Below are 21,191 nucleotides of genomic sequence, written 5' to 3' on the forward strand. Positions count from 1 at the left end.
AGGACGCCAAGGGGTTAAAGCCTCGCGCCCGCCGCCCGCCTCCGGAGCTGTCCGCGGTGCTGAAGCCGGCGCCGTCCGCGGTCCTCGCGCTCCCGCCGCGGCCCGACCCCGCGCCCCGCGCCCCCGCGCCCCCCGGCATGTGAGCCCCCGGCCCTGCTCTCCCTCCCGCGGGAGGGTGCGCGCCCCCTCCCCCTCCCCCCTCCCGGCGCGGGTCAGCATGAGGCGGGGCCTGGGGGCCCGGACACGGGGGTTCGGCCGAGCGGGGACGGGGACGCGGCGGCGGCGGCGGCGGCGGGGGCGGCCGGCACCGGGACCGGGGCCGGGGCCGCGGCGGCGATGGCTTTGTCTGCGGTCGGTGGCGGCGGGGGTCTCGGAGGCGGCCCCGGTGGGGGCTCCCTGCCGCAGCCGCCCCCCGCGCTCTCCTCCAGCTGGCCGGCCCTGGGGCCCCGGCGGCGCAGCGTCTGGTACATCTACAGGTAACGGAGCGCGCCGCCCCTTTTCTCCGCGGCAGGCTGGAGGCCCCGGGCCCGCTGTGACGACCCTCCCCCCGCCGCTAATCCCCCAGCCTTGGGACTCCAGCTGCCCCCCACCCCAAGCCGCCCCCCCACCCCCTCTCCTCTCACCTTCCCTCGGTGATAAACCCTTTTGGACTTCTCAACCCTCCTCTCACCCTCCGTCCCTGGGCCTTTCTCCCCAAGACCCCCCCCAACACACAGGCACTCCTCAGCCCCCTTCCGGGCCCTTTCATGCCCCCCTCAGCTCTTCCTCCAAAACCTTTCCCCCAGTCAGACCCTCCAAACGGATCCCACTCTGGTATTTGGAACCCACTACCCCTCACCACCCCCACTCTGGAGCCCTCCCTGTGGGGAGCCACAGTGGCTCCCCCTCAGGCACCTCCATTCCAGGTTCCTCTGATCCCCATCTCCCCACACCCCTTTACAGAGTTAGCAAGTCCCCTCATTCATACCCCTCTCTCCCATTCACAGTCATCCCCCCCCATCACACACACATCCCACCCCCGGCCTCCCCTCCCCTCCTCTTTTTCCGCTGCGTGTCACTGTGCGACTGTGCATGTGTCAGTATGGCTGTGTGGATGTGCGTGCGTGTGTGACTGCCTGCAGCCGTGCGCGCACGCGTGTGTGCGCGCGCACGCGTGTGTGTGTGTGTGTGTGTGTGTGTGTGTGTGTGTGTGAGACAGAGAGAGAGAAATGGGGAGATGGTGGGCTCCCAGCCCCCTTCCCATAGCTGTGTCCCTCTGTGTGTCCCTGTTTGATGGTGTCTGTCTCTGTGTGTGACTTGGAGTGATAGAGACACTGTCTGAGGAGTGTGTGTGTGTGTGCTTGTGTGTGTGAGTGATGGAGTGGGTCTGTCCCAGGGACTGCGGCTGTGTTTCCCATTACCTATCCTCTCATGCCAGGCCTGTCCCCTCCCCCACAGCCATCCCCATTTCTAGTCCCTCCATGTGTCTCTGTCCCCATGTGCCCCTCTCCCTGCCTCCAGGGGGTCTGTGCTGGTGTGGGGCTTGTGTGCTGAGCCACTGGGCTGAGCTTCTGCATGGGGAGCTGCATCTGCTTGTGTGTGCCACTTCTCAGCATGGGAGGGGGCTGGCTGCCCTGTGAAGGGGCCTCTGTGCAGACCACGGAGAGACCCTGGGAGATGGGTACACAAGGAGGGGCTGAGTACCAGGGGGGTGCCTTGTACAGCAGCAAGCTCTGGCCTGTGGGATACTGGGTGTGTGAGAGGCACCTTTGAGGTGGGGGGGTGGACACTGCTGCAGTCTCCATGTGTGGGATCTGGTGAACAAGAGCTGCCGCTGAGCTCCAGAGGCCACTCTGGGGTCACTGAGGAATGGCCTGGGGGAGAGCATTGTGTGTGCTCCTGCAGGGCAGGTAGTCAGCAGTACAAGCATGAATGGGGGTAGGGGTGGGGTTAGAGGGTCTCAGTAGGAGGGTGGCCGAGGAGAATGGAACAGGGGAGAGTAGGGGACACTGAAGTGAGTGTGTGCTGGAGCATAGAGGGTGCGTGGGGTGTTTGGAGAAATGGGGTGAGGAGGGAATGCAGAACTGTGAGGAGGATTTGGGGGTGGGGATTCAGGCAGCACAGGGAGAGCACAGAGAGGATGCAGGGAATATAAATGAAATGCAGCTGCAAGTACCAGGAGACGGAAGGGTGTGTGAGGAAGTGAGTTGAGGATGCAGAAGTAAAGAGAGGCTTCCACGGATGAAAATATGAAAGAAACCTCAGGTGCTGTAGGGGACACAGTGGGGTTGCATACAGAGACGTGAGAGGACGTGAGAGGGGTGAGAAGCCACAGAGGTCTATGGAGGATACTTTGGGGAAGGGGATGGCAGGTGTGCAGGGTCAAAGCAGGAGGTGAATGGATGGATGGCCCCATGGGATACGATGAGGTCTAGCAGAAGTGAGAGCTAATGAGGGTGGTTTGGGACAACATGGAGCTTTCAGAACTGCGGCGGTGTGGAGGAGTAGAGAGCAAGAGCAGAGAGGTGAAGGATCACACACAGGAGCAGACAATGGAAAGCACAGAGTTCAGGGAAACTGTGGGCAGTTGGGAAGTTAGAGGAGAATGTAGTGGGATGAGGGAAGCATCCCATGACCAGGGATTGGGCGATAAAGTCACAGGAGTGATGAGAGAAAAGAGCATGCATGGGATGGGATGCTTGAGAGGGAGGGACACAGGCGTTGTTGTGATGATCTGAGGGTGTTTGGACATTATTGGGGTGTCTGGGTTGCCTGTGAGGAATTCAGATCCTGGCTTTGACAGTCTTCTAAGCTAGTGGAATCTTGAGCATGTTACTTCTCCATGACTCAGTTACCCCTTCCATGGGTATTGTGAGAATATGTGAATAAATAAATGTTAAATGCGTGGATTGCCATCCAGCTGTCAGCAATGGGTCAGTAAACATCACTTATGTGCCGTTGGCATAGCCTGGGATAAATTTCAGGCACTGAAAGGGTGTATGCTCATGGCCAATTTGGGGCAAATGTAGATGTTCTTGATGTATTTGGGTGCAGGGGAGTGGACAGTATCATAACTGCAGCCACCCAAGTATTTCTTCTGTGTTTCTGAAGAAGATTGCTCACTGTGTGACCTTAGGCAAGTTGCTTCTGTTTCCTCAGTTCTAAAGCGGAAATAGTACTTATGCCTACCTCAGAGGCTGGCTAGGAGAGAGAGAGCTACTTTCCTGTGAAGAGTTTCACACACTGCCTTGCACATAGCAAGTGCTTCTCCCAGGCCTGCAATGGATATGGGAGTAGCAAGGGTGTAAGAGCTCGGTGGAAGTTGTCAGGCGGGGACAAAGGTGGGTGTCACAGAGTGCATGGTCAGGAGCAGACAGCTCTGACCTCTGAACCAATTTCTGTTGACCTTGGCTTTGGCCCCTTCCTCCTCTGTTCTCCTCCTTTCCCTTACCCCTCCAAAATCTGTCCTCTCTCTTATACCCCTTCCACCCAGCTACAAGGGGGGCCTAGCCTTGGCTTGAATATAAGATCAAGAAGACAGGGTGTGCTGTGGTGTGTTTTCAGAACCATGGTGAACTCTGAGCGAGAGCGGTTGCTAGGTGTGTCTGTGCATATGCACGTGGGGTTGAGCGCACTAAGTTACAATAAGGGGGGACGAGGGCAGAGCTGGCATACTCGCGCATGTGCAGAACACTGTCACTGTGGTACAAACGTATGGATGTGACAGTGACAGTGGAAATTGTGGGGGTCATGGGAGTACACAGGGGTGCTTGCGTGTGGGGGGGATGGTATCGAAATACAGTAGGAGCACAGTGGGTATTATTGGCGTGTTCTGGGATGTGTTCAGGGGGTGTGTTATGGGAATATACTGAGATCCAAGTGAGGGGGAGTTATTATTGGAGCATACTGGGATGTGTGGGGGTGTTGCTGAAATCTACTGGAGTATTCGTGGAGGGCTGTTTTGCCAAATCTGTGGGGGTAGGTAATTGAAGCGCACTGGGAGCACGCGTGGCTATTATTGGAGTGTGTTGGGGCTGCTGGATATTATTGGAATATGCTAAGGGGTCTGCATGTGCACCGGACAGGTCTCAGATGTGACCACAGGATGCTCAGGGTGCAGCAGGGCATGCATTCTGGTGGATCAAGGGGATTCTTGGGGCTCCCCAGAGGAGCGGGGTTGGAGTCAGGGTATATACGTATTCCTGTTGTGTACTGGGGGTCCTGGAATGGAATAGATATGTAATCTTGAGGAACACGGTGGTGATGTCAAGGGTTTGAGGCTGTTATCCAAGCAAGCCCAGGCAGGTGCTGAGATACATGGACTATATTTGAGTTTAATTGGACTTTCCTGGATATGTGAATACTGCCTAAATGTGCTGATAGGCTTTGACGGCCTAATGGTGGCTACTATCTGCATATTCGTGGGTAGTTTGCACTTTACTAGAACCTATCCACTGCATGAGGGAGATACATTCAAGGCCTACCAAGGAATATGTAAGTCACTGCTGTTCACTAAAACTTTCTGCAGTGATGGAAATGTACTATATCTGCACTGTCCAGCATGGTAACCACCAGCCATGTGTGACTACTGGGCACTTTGAAATGTGGCTGTTGAGACTGAAAAACTGAATTTTTCTGTTTAATTTTTAATTAATTTGCATATAAATAATCACACACATCTACTGGCCACCATCTTGCACAGTGCTGAGTAAGCGATGCTACAGTATGCTTGGGTACCTGGGGAGGTGTTACCATAGTATATATATAGTCAAGGAGTTGGGAGAGCTATCCTCGAAGCACGTGTGTCCTGTTAACTTACTAACTTGGCCAAAGCCATCGAAAGAGTCCCATCGAGCACGCACTACTATGTGCCCAGCACTGTGCTGAATACTATAAGTACTGAACTCCCACAGCGACCTCGTCTGGTAGGGCCTGTTATTATCTCACATTATAGATGAGGAAATTGAGGCCCAAAAGGTTAAAGCCTTGGGGTCAAGGTCACAGATAAGGACGTGGCTAAAAGAGTCTCAAACCAGACTGTCTGGTGACCTGGCAGCTTATCTCCCCATCCCTTGTGCCGTGCCGGCACACAGTGGGTTTGGGAACTGCTTGCTGAATGGATGGATGAATGAGGAAAGATTGAGTGGGAGAGCAAGCACTCCAGGCTCTGAGGGGGAGGCCTGTAAGGGCTGCTGCGAGCAAACACACACAGAATGGGCGAGAAAGATCCTAGGAGGTGGGATGAATGGTTCTGAGGCAGGGGCTCAGGGCACTGGGTTGCTGGTAGAGCTCCGACTCCATGTCTCATCATCTCTTCTTCACCCCCTCAATCCCCCTCACCCCCTTGCCAGCGATTACATCATTAAGGAGAAGACAGTCTTGCTGCAGAAGAAGGACAGTGAGGGGTTTGGGTTCGTGCTCCGGGGGGCCAAGGGTGAGTGCCGGCCGGGGAGGAGATGGGGAAAGGGCTCTCTGATCCAGGGGGATGGACAGGGGAAGGGACCCCAACCCACCCCCCACCCCATCCCGGGGTGCTGGTCCCTCAGCTACGGTGAGGCCTCTGTGACTTGGGTCTGAGCCCCATCCCCTGCTCGGCCTCTCCACCCCCTCCCCTCCGACCCCGCCGGCTCCTCCCCATCTGCAGCGCAGACCCCCATCGAGGAGTTCACCCCCACTCCAGCCTTCCCAGCGCTGCAGTATCTGGAGTCTGTGGACGAGGGTGGCGTAGCATGGCGAGCTGGACTGCGGATGGGAGACTTCCTCATCGAGGTGAGTCCTGGCCCCCAACCCCAGAGGCCTTTCCAACTGCCAGTGTCCAGCACACCTTCCATAGGTATTGCTCTCAACCTGGTTCCCTGGTGACTAAAATCCCCAGGCCCCTCTTGATCCACACCAGATCTGGCTGCCCAAATCCAGATTCTCTTTCAGCACCAGGTCTCCCAGCCCCACAGCCCACCCCCTAGCCAGCCCCTGCTTTCTTCAATGATTCCTTCCAGAAGGCTTCCCTGAAGCATGGAAAGAAAACGGAGCTGTTCTGCAGCATACATACACACACACACATAATGGAGGGAAGGACAAGGAGGGAGAGAGAAGGGAATAGGGTGATCCCAGCCCTTTCTAACCCTCGAGCCAGGAAAGTTACCAGAAGAAGTGGGGCCTTGCAGGGAGAGGGGGTGGTGGGGAGGGCTGCCAGGAGGGAGGAGTGGCCAACAGTGCTACAAACAGGGCAAGGCAGGAGGCCACTCTGTTGGGGACTCTGAAGCCTAAAGCATCCCTCCCCTCACCTACTCTTTGTGGGGTGGGGTTATCTGTGCCACAGGTGAATGGGCAGAATGTGGTGAAGGTTGGCCACCGACAGGTGGTGAACATGATCCGCCAAGGGGGCAACACGCTGATGGTCAAGGTGGTGATGGTCACCAGGCACCCGGACATGGATGAGGTCCATAAGAAAGGTGCTTCTCCACTCCTTTGTTAGCCAGAGCTGGGCACCCCATTGCCACCAGACTAAGACCCTCAAAGCCCTAATGGCTTAATGGTCTCCACCACTGGCCTTCCCTTCCCCAAGGCTGCTTGTTCATGGCCCTTCTGGGGAGAAACTGAGGCAGGGAGGGCTCAGCATGCTGGTGGCAGCTATTCTCTGATGTCTGGGAGCGCTGCAGTAGTGGTGGGGAGGGCAGTGGGGTTCATGGGCCTTCTCTTGGTGGTACTGTTGCCTGACCTCTGCCATCACCTTTGCAGCACCCCAGCAAGCTAAGCGGCTTCCACCCCCAGCCATCTCTCTGCGTTCCAAGTCCATGACCTCAGAGCTGGAAGAAATGGGTGAGTCTGCGGGGCTGTTGGGCCCAGGATCTGGAGAGGGAGATGGGCAGATGGGGCCTGAACCAGACTCCAGTTCATTAGTGTTGTTAGTGACCAGGGGTCCTGTCCTCATCCTGTCCCCTAGTCCATGGGTCAGACTCTCTCTGGCCTGAGTGTGTGTCGCTGGGAAGGGGCGTCTGAGAGTCGACTTTCCTCTGTCCTCTTACATCTGTTTCTCTGTCGAGTCTCTCTCTGGGTCTTTCACGTCCCTCCTTAGGGGTCTTTGTTTCCTTTCTGGCTTCTCTCCACCTGCTCACCTCACCCCACCCCCATTCTCTATTTCTTCCTCCAGCAGCCCCCCCCCCACACTAGCTGGAAAGGAAGGCCAGCCCCTCCCCAGACAGGGCCGAGTGGACCCGGGGGGGTCCCGTGTCCCCTGACAGGGGGCAGATCCGGGCAGCTGACCGCCCCTACCCCAAGGGAGGAGGGTGTTCCAGATAGGGGGCCCCTCGCCTCCCCCTGAAGTCCTAACTCTTGGCTCCTCTACTGCCTCTCCCCCGGGCTAGTCTCCCCCTGGAAGAAGAAGAGTGGTGAGTGGGCACAGGACTGGCGGGGGGGCCCCCCGTCCCCATCCCGCCGGCGGACTCGTCCCTCCCCGCCCCGGGCCCTTCACTGCCCCACTTGCGCGCACGCCCGCCGGCCGCTCCCGCTGGCCACGCCCACTGGCCGAGCCCGCTCCGCTCCGCCCCCTGAGGGCCCCCCACTTCATCCGCATCCTTTGCCCACAGAGTACGAGCAGCAGCCTGCGCCGGTGCCCAGCATGGAGAAAAAGCGGACCGTGTATCAGATGGCTCTCAGTAAGATGGCTCAGCCCTGCTCCCGGGCTGCCCAGGAACCCTGACCCCACGCCCCCTGGGGTGCCACAGCCTCTCCGACCCTCTTACTGCCTGCGCACCCTTGTGCCACCTCTGAGCTGATCACTTCATACCCCAATCTTGCTCTCGCCATCCATTATGAGCTCCCACCTCTGCCCTCAGCCTCTCCCCCCCTTCCTCTTGGCTGCCCTCTACCTTCCCTCCTCTGACGATTTGCTGCCTTCATCCCTTCCCACTGCTGGGTCCTCACCCCTTCCTTCCGCTGGGTCCTGCCTTCTGGGCTGGAGTTTGTGTCTCCATCAGGGCCTTCGGTCCATGGGGATGGAGGCAGGGGTGCCCTTTTCTGGTTCATACAACGTATCTTATGGGCTCCTGGCAACTGTTTCTGCCTGAGGTCAACACAAGCTTCATTTCACTGCTTCTTCCACCTGCCCTTAGACAAACTGGATGAAATTTTGGCGGCAGCTCAGCAGACCATCAGTGCAAGCGAGAGTCCTGGACCTGGTGGCCTCGCATCGCTGGGCAAACACCGGCCCAAAGGCTTCTTTGCCACCGAGGTAGGCAGTCTGCACCAGGGGAATGGGAGCGTAGTGGAGAGGAGGAGGTTTGTGGGGTGCACACACCAACCTGGAACCTCTATCTTCCTCCTTGCAAACCCTTCCTGACCTCCCTGTGTTGAATGTCAACCCTGGAGGGGCACCACACTTCCTGGGGCCCCTCATTCCTCCCCACTCTGGGGGCCTCCTTTCCTCTCTGCCCATCCTCTTCCTTATTCTCCTCCTCAGTTTTGTCTCTTGTTTTCTCACTCCCTGCTTCACCCTCTTGCCCATCTTTGTCCCACCTCAAAAGTCTCAGGGAAGGCAGAATGATGTCACAACTGGCCATCCCCATCATGGGCCTGGCACATGAAAATAGGTGCTCAAAAAGTGGGAGTTATTAAAATAATCTTTATTATCACTGTCTCCACTCTGCCCACTTTTCCCTGGGACAGAGGCTGACCTGTAGTGGGTGTTGATCATATTTTGGGCACTATATTTTACATAGATTGTCTCATTCATTCCTGGGATCATCGTGTGAGGTCCACATGGTTGTGTTTTTTTTTTTTTTTAAGATTTTATTTATTTATTTATTAATGAAAGACACACACACACACACATACAGAGAGAGAGAGAGAGAGAGAGAGAGAGAGAGAGAGGCAGAGACACAGGCAGAGGGAGAAGAGGCTCCATGCAGGGAGCCCGATGTGGGACTCGATCCCAGGACTCCCTGAGCTGGAAGGCAGATGCTCAACTGCTGAGCCACCCAGGGATCCCACACACAGTTATTAACCCACTTACAGAGGGAAAACTGAGGCTCAGAGAGGTAGGCAGTATTTCAATCCAGGCAAGTTAGGCAACTGGATCCATGGCCCTGGCTCTTGTGGTGGACCTGTTGGTCTTCCCTAGCTGGCCTGTCACTGGGCTGTGCCCCTTCATGGGAACACAGCCACCACCAGCCATACTAGTGCCTCCTCCCACCCTCCAGCCTCTCCTCCGGAAGGTCGGAAGGTCGGAAGGTCGCACACTGCCCTACTTCTGTCTTAGCACTTGCTGCTTCTCTGCTCAGGCCCTGCCCTCTGACCCTGCCCTCTGAACACTTCTTCCCACAGGTCACACCCACCACCCAGTGGCCAATGGGCTATTTACTCAAAACTGGATTCTTGGGCAGTCCCGGTGGCGCAGAGGTTTAGCGCCGCCTGCAGCCCGGGGTGTGATCCTGGAGACCTGGATCGAGTTCCACGTCAGGCTCCCTGCATGGAGCCTGCTTCTCCCCTGCCTGTGTCTCTGCCACTCTCTTTCTCTCTCTGTGTGTGTGTGTGTCTCTATGAATAAATAAATAAATCTTTAAAAAAATAAAACAAAATAAAACTGGATTTTTGGCCTTTGAGGGACCATGGATCCCCTTGGCAGTCTGGTATATTCCTCCAAATAATTGTTACAAGCCTAAATAAATTACATAAGAAAACAAAAGAAGCCAATGACACTGATAATACAGTTGTCAAAAAAATTTCTTTAAGATTTTATTTATTTATTCATGCGAGACACACAGAGAGAGGCAAAGACATGGGTAGAAGGAGAAGCTGGTTTACCTCAGGGAGCCAGATGTGGGACTGGATCTGAAGACCGCTAGATCATGACCTGAGCCAAAGGCAGACGCTCAACCACTGAGCCACCCAAGTGCCCCTGTCCTGAGTTTCTCAAGGAATTTGAAATCTCTGAGGCTGTCAGGATCTTCTTCTGTACTCACCTCCCCCAAAGGCCAGTGTAGACTCAGAAGTGCACGGGCAGTCAAGCCAGGCAAACCTGCCTTCAAATTCTGACTTCCTCTAGCTTTCTATGTTACTTGAACCATACTACTTAATTTCTCTGCATCTCAGTTTCCTGCTCTGTACAATGGGGCTGAAGCCAATCTTGCTGGTCCTTAGGAGGATTGAATGAGATCAGCTCTTAGCACAGCAGGCTTTCAACAGATGGCGAGGCCTCTTAGGCCATAAAACAAACTAGAGACCCCACAGTACTTACCAGTGAGGCTTACATGTGCCCCAGAGACCCTGCAACAGCACATCATGCACAGAGTCTCCAAAAATAGATGGGGCAAATCCTTGTTTTCATTTATTCAACAAATGCATGGAGTACCCACCCAGTGTCAGGCAGCCAGCATGCCAGCCCCTCCCTGTGTGAACCGTGGTTACAGGAGAGACAGGATCCCAGCCGTCACACAATTCACCATCTGAGCTCCAAGGACACCCCTAGTTGGGCCCAGATGCAGGCCAGTTATAACATCAGCTGCCCATGTGCTCCTCCCTCCTAGAAATGAAACTCGTAAGCATTCACCTGAGTTCTTGAATGGCATCTCCCTTCCCTCCGGGTCATAAAGGCCACTGGTCATTTTCTCTATCGGATCTTGCTTTTTCTTCTCCCTTCTAGGGTCTGTCCCGGCCTTCCCAAAGCTTTGTCCCTTGAGTTGGGGGCTCTTTTCACTCTCATCTTCCCACCAGCCTTCCTGACTTCTCACACTCTAAGTCAACACAGGGACCCCTCCCTGCTGCTTATGTGTCTCCATGGCTCTCTCTGTGTGTGCTCTTGTTCTCTTCTGTTTCTCATCTCCCATCTGCTCCAGTTTCTCTGTCCTCCTCACTGCCTCACTTGGAGCCCTCTGTACGGGACCAGAGTGGGTAACCAGGGACCAGAGTGGGTAACCAGGAAGCATGGGGGACCTCCGTATTGCCCTGAGGCCTCTTTTATCAGACCTTAGCAACAGTGAATCAGAATAACATATTGTACAAGATGCTACTGTTTGGAAACTTAAGAATTGGGAGATTTCAACCTCCTGTAAAGATACACTTCTGCACAAAACCTAAGGTGGGGACATGTGACGGACCTGCCTATGCCAACAGTGGGGGTGCAGAACCCAGGCAGATCCGCTATAGGTCAAGGTGCCTCTTGGGCTGTCTCTTCCTAGGGTTCTGCTGTCCATCCATCTGTCCTCCCCTCTGTGTGACTTTGGCTCCCTGAACTCCTGTCTCTGTTACCTGGCTACTGACCCCAAACAGTACCCTACCCACCCACCCCCACTCCCCCCCACCCTGCCTTATCCTCCCTTCTGCTCAGTCCGTCTGGGTGCCAGTCTCAGCCTTTCTCTGGGCTCAGTTTTTCCCTCTGATTATTTTGACCATACCCTGTAGATGGCATTGTCTGTCTCTTTCCCTTCTATTTGCATGCCTGGCCTTCCTGGGACAGCTCTGGCCGGCTCCACTCCAGGGCCTCTCAGGACTGCCTCTCTTCCTGCTTTGTTGGGGCCCTCTTTCTTCCCATCGCTGTCTCATTTCCCCTCCTGTTTCTCCTGCTCTAAACCCCCATTTCTGTGTCTTTCTCCCCATCTCTCTGCTTTGTCTATGTCTCTCAGGCCGGCCGTCTCCCCCTCCGCTCGTTCCTCCCCTCCCTGCCTCACCCCTTTCGGGGGCTGTCTCCCCTGGCACACACTATTCAGCCCATCTTCAGCCTCCAGCCCGTGCACCCCACCAGGGCACACTCTTTGCCCTTGAGGCCCCAGACCCAACGGCCCACGAGGTGGCACGGGAGGAGGGAGGGCCCTCTGGCTGACTCGCGGGGGAGGAGTCCGCCCGCAGCCGGTGACGTCACGCGCACTCTGATTGGTTGCCCCCTCTGCGCGGGAGAGGATGCTCCCGGCTCTAGATGGAGGTCAGCATGTCCCACCTTGAGTCTTTGTGCCCCTCAGGGGGGCAGCCCGGCGCCTCCTCAGACGCGATTATGGCTTCTCCATCAGTCTGACACTTCCTCTGCCACTCTGACCTCTTTTATGTCAAGCTAACCCATTTGATCCCTCCTCTTCCACTTAGAAGTGTCTTCTGTTCCTGTGCCAATCTGACGCCTCTCCCTTCACTCTGCACCCTCTTCAGTGAGGCACCCCTCCCCTGCCCTTCGGCCCCTCCCTTGTCATGCTGAGCCCCCTCCTGTCTCTCGGCTCCTTTCCCCATCACTCTGCCCCCCTCCCACCTCTCCCCACTCCCATGCCTCTACCGGATGCTTCCCTCACCTTACTTCCCACCTCCCTGTTACTCCTGGCTTGCCCTCCCCAGCCTGGACTCCGTAGCCTGCAGTGTCCTCTGCAGCCTGCTTCTCCCCTCACACAGGGGTCCCTGCATCCTTTCTGACAGGGTGTCCCCACAGCTTGTCAGGGTGTCCTTCCTTCTGCACATATTTACTGAGCACCTGTTATGCACTGGACCTGCTGCTTGGCTCTAGGGGTGTAAGAGTGAACCAATCAAAGCCACTTGTATTAGAGACTTTACATGTGGAGGTGGGGGTTGGACTTTACAGAATTGGGTTCTGCCCTATGTAAGAGAAATCTCCAAATAACAATGGCTTCGACAAGATAAGTCTCCTATCTCTATTGTGTTAACAAAGTCTGGAGCAGGGTGTCCCAGGCAGATATGGCAGCCACCATGGTCATGAAGACCCAGGATCCTTCTCACTTTCTACTCTACCATCCTAGCCTTCTTTCCAACCCTAAGTTGTCCAGGATGGTGGGAGCTCTAGCTGTTCCACCAGTATTTCAGGCAGCAGGAACAAGGACGAGTGGAAAGGCAGAAAGGCAAAGGAGGGCACATTGTTGCTTCGTGGGTTACCTCTGAGATTTCCCCAAAGTAACACACACCACTTACACTTATGCATCCCAGCAGGCCTTAGTTCCATGGCCATACTCAGCTGCAAGGGAGCCTGGGAAATGTAGTCCCAATAGGTGCCACACAAAGTTGGGGTTTTCTTACCAAGGAAGAAGAGTGGAATGGGAACTGGGTGAGCTCTGTGCCCAGGGAGACAGACAATGAACAAGCAAATAATTATAATAACTCTACACTGGGTTAGGTGGAAGGTGTTACAATGCAGAGTAACACAAGGAAGCCTTTTCAAGGAGGAGATATCGGAAAATGACAGATTCCACCCATTATCACCCTTCTTCCACCTATGTGACCTCATTTCCTGCCACCCGGCGCCCCGCTCACCCACTCCAGACACATCAGTCTCCTGACATTGGCACACCAGACTCATTCCTACCTCAGGATATTTACGCTTGCTGTTCCCTCTTCCTAGAATACTCTTCCCCTGGATATATGCATGACTCCCTTCTTCCCGAGTTTGCTCTAATTATATCTTCACAGAAAGGCCTTCCTTCTGGACTAAATTATAGTCCCACTCTCCTCCATCTCTTACCTCCACCTGACCCCATTAGGTTACTAATTTATTTTGTCTGCCCTCTGTGTAAGCAGAGACTTTCGTCTATTTTTTTTTTTTTTTTTTATGGCTGCATCTGGAGCACCTAGAACAGTCTCTGGCATGGATCAGGTGCTCAGTAAATATCTGTGGAATGAATGAATGAATGAATGAATGAAACAAACAGAGATAGACAGTCTCAATCCAAGGAGGTGAGTGCATGGAGGGGTTAGTACAGGTCTGGAGCAGTGCTGCCCTGTCCAATAGGGCTTCCTACAGCTGCGCTGGCCCAAATGATAACCACTAGCCAGCCACCAGTCGTGTGTGACAATTAAACACTTGAACTGTGTGATCGGCAAAAACAGAGGGAGGGAATTTTTAATTTTAATTAATTTTAATTAATTAAAATTTACATCCAAAAGAGTGTGGGCTACTGTATTGGTCAGTGTAGGTTTAGAGACAGGGAGAGGCCAGACCAGGGTGGGGGCTAGGATGACAAGTCTTCCCAAACAGAGCAGGGGGAACAGATGTTCCAGGCAGAGGGAACAGCATAGGAGGCCCTGAGGTGAGATATAGCACAAGAAGTTGAGAGAGCAGGGGAGGACTTACAGGAAGGGGGCTGGCTGAAGGGAGCATGATGGGAGGTGAGGGCAGTAAGGTGGGGGCTTCATCCCTAAAGGATTTCCTTTCTTTGCCTTTCTGATCTCAAAGACAGAGAAAGGGGCATATGGGGTCACCTGGCAGAAGCAGGAAGAATCAGTGCCTGATGCTGGCTCATTCTCCTTTACTTGCTGTTCATTTGACACAAGCTTGTAGAACATCTGGTCCTGTTTAGGGACTGGGGACCCAGCAGTAAAAGAGACCAACAATGTTGCTACCCTTAGGCAGGCTATGTTAGGACTTCCATGGGCCGTTAGCACTTTTGCTTTCAAAAGCCTCTCCCTCAAAAAAAAAAAAAAAAAAAAAGAGTTTAAAAATCTGTATCTTATGAGTGTGTTGGTCCAAAGATGAATATTACTATCCAGGCTGGATTCTATTCATGTTTGCCCCTCTGATTTAATTTTATTTATTTATTTATTTATTTATTTATTTATTTATTTATTTATTTATTTGAGTGAGAGTGAGAGAGCACGTGTGCATGAGCGAACATGAGCTGGGGCTGGGGGCGAAGGCAGAGGGAGAGGCAGACACCCCATGGAATGGGGATCCCGATGTAGGGCTCGATCCCAGGATCGGGGGATCACAACCTGAGCCAAAGGCAGATGCTTAACCCACTGAGCCACCCAGACACCCACTCCCCTCTGATAGAGAGCCCTAGATACTGTGCTTCTGGTGCCTTTAGGGAGCTGACATTCTAGGCAGGGAGTCAGGAAGTAAGCAGCTAAATAAGTGTCCCTAAGGAACACAGGACAGGAAATTGTAGTAGACAGTGACTGGAAGGGACATTTGAGTGGAGGCCATAAGGATAGCAAGGCATGTGTAATGATGGGGAGAAAACACTGCAGAGAGCAAATCCAGGACTTGCAGGTGTTCTAGGGTAGGGGTGGACCTTGGGGCATTGGAGGAGCAGGACTGATGGACATGGTGGGACCAGAGTAAGCAGGTAGGCGATGTAGGAGGGACTAGATTGTACTGGGTGCCTTGGTTTCCCATGGCCCGAGCCTGAGATGGGGATTCTTGCATCAACAGTATCCTAAGAGAATTATAAGGGAGGGAGGGAAGAAGGGTGGGCTACAGAAGTAAGCAAACCTGGTACCCGCTGGAGTCCCTTTCAGAAAGCTTAGCCCCTTGGAGAGTTTGGAATACGAATTGCACAACGGAGTTAATCCTGCCTTGGACCTCCATGTCGGTCAGTCCTTGGCTGCAGGCTGCTCACAGAAGTAGGGGGACATAACTACTTGGGTCCATCAGCTCCTTTGGAGAAGGGTGATTCTTTAGAGCAAGGGGCAGCTGAGAGCCCAGGCAGATGACACTCTTAGCAGCTGGGGATGGTCACAGCACCCCAGCCAAGGGGACCTGGATATGCACCAGCAGTGTCTACCATAGACCACAACTCAAGATCAGAGTTAGGAATTCCGATCCCCTCCTAACTGATGTGGGATTGCTCCTGTAGGATTTTAAGCAGGGCCATCGCATGACCTGGATTTGTTTCTGAAAGATCCCTCCGACACTGATGTGGAAAGCAGACCAGAATGGGGTGAGGGCCCAGGGTGCCAGCAGGGAGACAGGGGAAGAGGCTACGGGCAGCCAATGAGGCAAGCAATGCTGGTGACCTGGATGTGGGGGGTTGGCAGCAACAATGGAGAAAAGACCCAGATTAGCGATCGGTATGGGAAGCCGCGCAAACAGGGCTGCCTGAGAATCGGCTTTCTTTTCCTTTCTTTCTCCACACCACCCAAATTCGGACACCTTTCCCTCCCTTCAGAATCCCCTTTTGCCTCCTCTATGCCTCTCATCCTTCCTTCAGAGGCTTGGAGAAGGCTTCGGCTGTGTGGTAAAGCCATGAATCTTCACACCCAGACTGATCTTTCTCTGTTGTCTTTTTTTTTTTCTTTGACTGCCACCCCAAAGTCAAGCTTCGATCCTCACCACCGCTCCCAGCCAAGTTATGAACGTCCTTCTTACCTGCCTCCCGGACCTGGGCTTATGCTCCGGCAAAAATCTATTGGTATGTCACCTGGAAGGGTGGGCATAATGGATGCCAGCCAGGGAGGGGGATGCTGGAGGGTGACAGTTTACCGAAATGAAGGGGCTTTGAAATGTTCTTTCTACTTCCATATATGACCATAGTTCTATCAAGTTGGGCAAAGAGCTCAGGCTTTGTTGTTGGGGGTTGGCTTTTATCCCTCCTAGCTGTGTGACCTGCAACAGGTAGCTTCACCTCTCTGGGCCTTGGGTTCTGCATCTAGAGAATGGGCATGTTATTGTCCCTGCCTGGATGCAGTGAGGTGAAGCCCTCCCTCCCCCATAGACCCTGTTTTCTTCTCTCTTTTACCTGACTTCATTCATGCATGCATGCACGCATTCTGTAAATGTTTATTGAGCACCCGCCATAAGTCCTAGACTGCTGGGGATATGTCAGTGAGCAAAACAGACAAAAGGGTCTTGCCCTTGTGGAGGTGGTCTTCTAGCATGGAAGACAGAGAATAGATTATAAGGGTATTATAAGAAACAAGACCATTATATAGCATGCTGATAGTGGTAAGTGCTGTGGCGGGGGTGGGGGGGAGTAGAGTAGAATAAGAGATCAGGAGTGCTGGCAGGCAGATTCGAGCTAAAACATGGAAATGAAGGGGAGAGCCATGTGGATATATGGTGATAAGGTATTCCAGGTAGCAAGAATGGCCAAGACAAAGGTCCTGAGGTAGGATTGAGCCACCATTTGCTCAGATGGGGGAGACTATGCAGTGGGAGATCAGGAGCACCGCTGGGGGCCTGCTAAGTTTCAGATGCCAGAGAGCTATCCAAGTAACTGAGTAATGGCATTTGGATATAGGAGCCCAGAGCTCAAGGGAGCTCAGGGGAAAGGCCTGAGCCCCAGGACTTAGGTGGGAGTCTTCAGCAGAGAGATAGTGAATGAAGCAGGATGTAGGCTGAGATCCCCGAGGGGGAGAGTAGTCAGAGGAGAGAAGGTTAAAGACTGGGAGCCCTGACAGTGATAAAGTAGGCAAAAGTAGGCAAAAGACTTCACTCTTTCTATCCACTCAGTCCTTCTGCTGACTGGGTCTAGCTCTTCTCCCACTTCCAGCGTCCACAGTCCACCAGTGTGAATTTTGCAACTGTGAGGTCTACCTGTATCTCCTCATTTACCTAATCTCTACTACCTGTAAAGCCACCCAGCATTGCTTACCTATAAATTGGCTCTAGTAAACGTTAGCCTCATCCTAAGTAGTTCCGTCTGTGAAAGCACAGGTTCGACGTGCTAATGTTTTATTTCTGCGTACACATGACAAGAAATCTGTAACTATGCACCTGTAAACATGGCATCTCTCCCTGGCCCCAGGCACTTTCCACTCACCCCAAGCCACCACTAGCGTAGGAGGTGTCTTTGCGGGAATTAGGGAAAGGCGCCCCCTCCTGGCCTAGGGGGGAAGTTCAGCTGAATTTCGCCCCTCCTCCTCTTGCTCCCTCTGCCGGTTGCTGGTGTGCAACGCACGCCCCGTATGATACGGGAGATTTACCGCAGTTGGGGAACTCTGGACTAATTCATGTGAGGTTCTTAGCATATGCTCAGTTGTGTATTATTATTATTATTATTATTATTATTATTATTTCATTAATATTGTAGTACTATGGGATAGGGGAGGAGGGAGACCCCCCTCCTCCCCACTCCTGGATCCACTGTATCTTCCCAGGGGCTGCTGAAGATGATAGACCCTACCTAGCACCCCCAGCCATGAAGTTCAGCCGCAGCCTGTCTGTGCCTGGCTCGGAGGACATCCCCCCGCCGCCCACCACGTCCCCACCGGAGCCCCCCTACAGCACACCTCCCGCTCCCTCCTCCTCTGGCCGCCTCACCCCATCCCCCAGAGGAGGGCCCTTCAACCCCAGTTCGGGTGGCCCCCTCCCCTCCTCTTCCCCTGCGTCCTTTGATGGACCCTCCCCTCCCGACACGCGCATAGGGGGCCGAGAGAAGAGCCTGTACCACAGCGGGCCCCTGCCCCCCGCCCACCACCACCCGCCCCACCACCACCACCACCATGCCCCGCCCCCCCAGCCTCACCACCACCACGCCCACCCCCCTCATCCCCCCGAGATGGAGACGGGAGGCTCTCCCGACGACCCTCCCCCCCGACTGGCTCTAGGGCCCCAGCCCAGCCTGCGCGGCTGGCGGGGCGGCGGGCCCAGCCCCACTCCGGGGGCCCCGTCCCCGTCGCACCACGGCAGCGGGGGCGGCGGCATCGGCTCCTCCCAGGCCCCAGCCCTGCGCTACTTCCAGCTGCCCCCCCGGGCGGCCAGCGCGGCCATGTACGTGCCAGCCCGCTCGGGCCGCGGGCGCAAGGGGCCCCTGGTCAAGCAGACCAAAGTCGAAGGCGAGCCTCAGAAGGGCGGCGGCCTCCCTGCCGCCCCCTCGCCCACGTCCCCGGCGTCCCCGCAGCCGCCGCCGGCCGCGGCCGCCCCCTCGGAGAAGAATTCCATCCCCATCCCCACCATCATCATCAAGGCTCCGTCCACCAGTAGCAGCGGCCGCAGCAGCCAGGGCAGCAGCACCGAGGCGGAGCCCCCCACCCAGCCCGAGGCTGCGGGCGGCGGCGGCGGCGGCGGCGGGGGCGGCGGCGGCGGCGGCTCCTCGGCGCCCAGCCCCGCCCCGGCCATGTCGCCGGTGCCGCCGTCCCCCTCGCCGGTGCCCACCCCCACCTCGCCCAGCGGCCCGGCCACCCTCGACTTCACCAGCCAGTTCGGAGCGGCCCTGGTGGGGGCGGCCCGCAGGGAAGGGGGCTGGCAGAACGAAGCCCGCCGGCGGTCCACGCTCTTCCTCTCCACCGACGCGGGCGACGAGGACGGCGGCGACAGCGGGCTGGGCCCAGGGGCGCCCCCGGGGCCCCGGCTGCGCCACTCGAAGTCCATCGACGAAGGCATGTTCTCCGCCGAGCCCTACCTCCGGCTAGAGTCTGCAGGCGCGGGGAGCGGCGCCGGCTACGGGGCTTACGGGGCCGGCAGCCGCGCCTACGGGGGCAGCGGGGGCAGCAGCGCCTTCACCAGCTTCCTGCCGCCCCGACCCCTGGTCCACCCGCTGACAGGCAAGGCCCTGGACCCCGCCTCCCCGCTCGGGCTGGCGCTGGCAGCCCGAGAGCGGGCGCTGAAGGAGTCCTCGGAGGGCGGTGGGCCCCCCCAGCCCCCTCCAAGGCCCCCATCGCCCCGCTACGAGGCCCCGCCGCCCACCCCCCACCACCACTCGCCCCACGCCCACCATGAGCCAGTGCTGCGTCTCTGGGGGGCCTCACCACCGGACCCCGCCCGCCGGGAACTGGGGTACCGGGCAGGGCTGGGCAGCCAGGAGAAGTCCCTTCCGGCCAGCCCGCCAGCTGCCCGACGCTCCTTGCTACACCGCTTGCCCCCCACGGCTCCCGGGGTCGGGCCCCTCCTCCTGCAGCTGGGGCCGGAGCCCCCGCCCCCGCACCCCGGGGTGAGCAAGGCGTGGCGGTCGGGCGCCCCCGAGGAGCCAGAGCGGCTGCCCCTACACGTGCGGTTCCTGGAGAACTGCCAGCCCAGAGCCAGCGGGCCGGGGGGGAGGGGACCCCCCTCGGAAGACGGGCCGGGGGTTCCGCCGCCCAGCCCCCGCCGGTCCGTGCCGCCCTCGCCCACCTCCCCGCGAGGCGGTGAAGAGAACGGGCTCCCCCTGCTGGTCCTGCCGCCCCCTGCTCCCTCTGTGGATGTGGAAGATGGCGAGTTCCTCTTTGTGGAGCCCTTGCCCCCGCCTCTGGAGTTCTCCAACAGCTTCGAGAAGCCCGAGTCGCCCCTCACGCCCGGGCCTCCCCACCCGCTGCCGGACCCACCCACCCCAACCACCCCATTGACCCCCGTGCCACCACCGGCTGTTGCTGCTGCACCTCCTACCCTGGACTCCACGGCATCCAGCCTGACTTCCTATGACAGCGAGGTGGCCACACTAACCCAGGGGGCCCCCGTGGCTCCTGGGGACCCCCCTCCACCAGGCCCGCCAGCGCCGGCTGCCCCGGCTCCCCCAGCCCCCCAGCCTGGCCCAGACCCGCCGCCTGGCACAGATTCGGGTATTGAGGAGGTGGACAGTAGGAGCAGCAGTGACCACCCTCTGGAGACCATCAGCAGCGCGTCCACACTGAGCAGCCTTTCTGCCGAAGGTGGTGGCAGCGCCGGAGGCGGTGGCGGTGGTGGTGGCAGTGTGGCAAGTGTGGCCAGCGGGCCAGAGCTTCTGGACACATATGTGGCCTACCTGGATGGCCAGGCGTTCGGGGGGAGTGGCACTCCTGGCCCACCGTATCCCCCACAGCTCATGACTCCTTCTAAGCTCCGTGGCCGGGCTCTGGGGACCAGTGGAGGCCTGAGACCCGGCCCTAGTGGAGGACTCCGGGACCCTGTCACTCCCACCAGCCCCACTGTCTCCGTGACAGGGGCTGGAACGGATGGGCTGCTGGCCCTAAGCGGTTGCACGGGACCCTCCGTGGCCAGCATGGCTGGGGGTTCGGTGGCTATAGAGCCAGAAGGCCCCGCGGTGCCCTTGCCATCGGCCTCCTCTCTGCCTCGGAAGCTGCTGCCCTGGGAGGAGGGCCCGGGCCCACCGCCACCACCCCTGCCCGGGCCCCTGGCCCAGCCTCAGGCCTCAGCCTTGGCCACAGTAAAAGCCAGCATCATCAGTGAACTCAGCTCCAAGCTTCAGCAATTTGGGGGTTCCTCAGCAGCTGGTGGCGCTCTGCCCTGGGCCCGGGGAGGCAGCGGGGGAAGCGGGGACAGCCACCACGGGGGAGCCAGCTACGTCCCTGAGAGGACCTCTTCGCTGCAGCGGCAGAGGTGAGCCGGGGCTGGTGGGTATGGTGATGGAGGCCACGGGGGCCAGTGCTGTAGGCACCAGAGCCTACCTTCCCCATAGCTGCATCTTTTGAGGGTCCCAGGTGGCAGAAAGAAAACAGAAATGAGGCTGGCTCGCAGAAGTCTGCCCTCAGAGAAGCATGCTTGCTTTCACAGACGCTTTATCTCAGTGTAGCTTTTGTGGTCTCTTCCCCATCACCATGACAACCCACATCCCATGATGAACAAAAAAGTTATTAACAAGAGATCGGAGCACAACTTG

The 21,191-nt window shown here is 56.7% G+C and overlaps 1 protein-coding gene across 1 annotated transcript in view; it reads left to right on the forward strand.

Annotated features, from left to right (window-relative positions):
- SHANK1 (SH3 and multiple ankyrin repeat domains 1) overlaps window positions 1-21,191 on the forward strand; it is a 46,650-nt gene that overhangs the window by 21,036 nt on the left and 4,423 nt on the right. Inside the window, exons 15-23 of the mRNA XM_055311550.1 lie at window positions 5,331-5,413; window positions 5,624-5,748; window positions 6,299-6,431; window positions 6,718-6,798; window positions 7,344-7,367; window positions 7,566-7,634; window positions 8,091-8,209; window positions 15,995-16,091; window positions 17,779-20,911. Of these exons, the coding sequence (XP_055167525.1) occupies window positions 5,331-5,413; window positions 5,624-5,748; window positions 6,299-6,431; window positions 6,718-6,798; window positions 7,344-7,367; window positions 7,566-7,634; window positions 8,091-8,209; window positions 15,995-16,091; window positions 17,779-20,911 (3,864 nt within the window). The remainder of the gene's footprint in view (window positions 1-5,330; window positions 5,414-5,623; window positions 5,749-6,298; window positions 6,432-6,717; window positions 6,799-7,343; window positions 7,368-7,565; window positions 7,635-8,090; window positions 8,210-15,994; window positions 16,092-17,778; window positions 20,912-21,191) is intronic.

Source organism: Nyctereutes procyonoides, unplaced genomic scaffold (assembly GCF_905146905.1).
Source record: "Nyctereutes procyonoides isolate TBG_1078 unplaced genomic scaffold, NYPRO_anot_genome, whole genome shotgun sequence".
NCBI classification, from domain to species: Eukaryota; Metazoa; Chordata; class Mammalia; order Carnivora; family Canidae; genus Nyctereutes; species Nyctereutes procyonoides.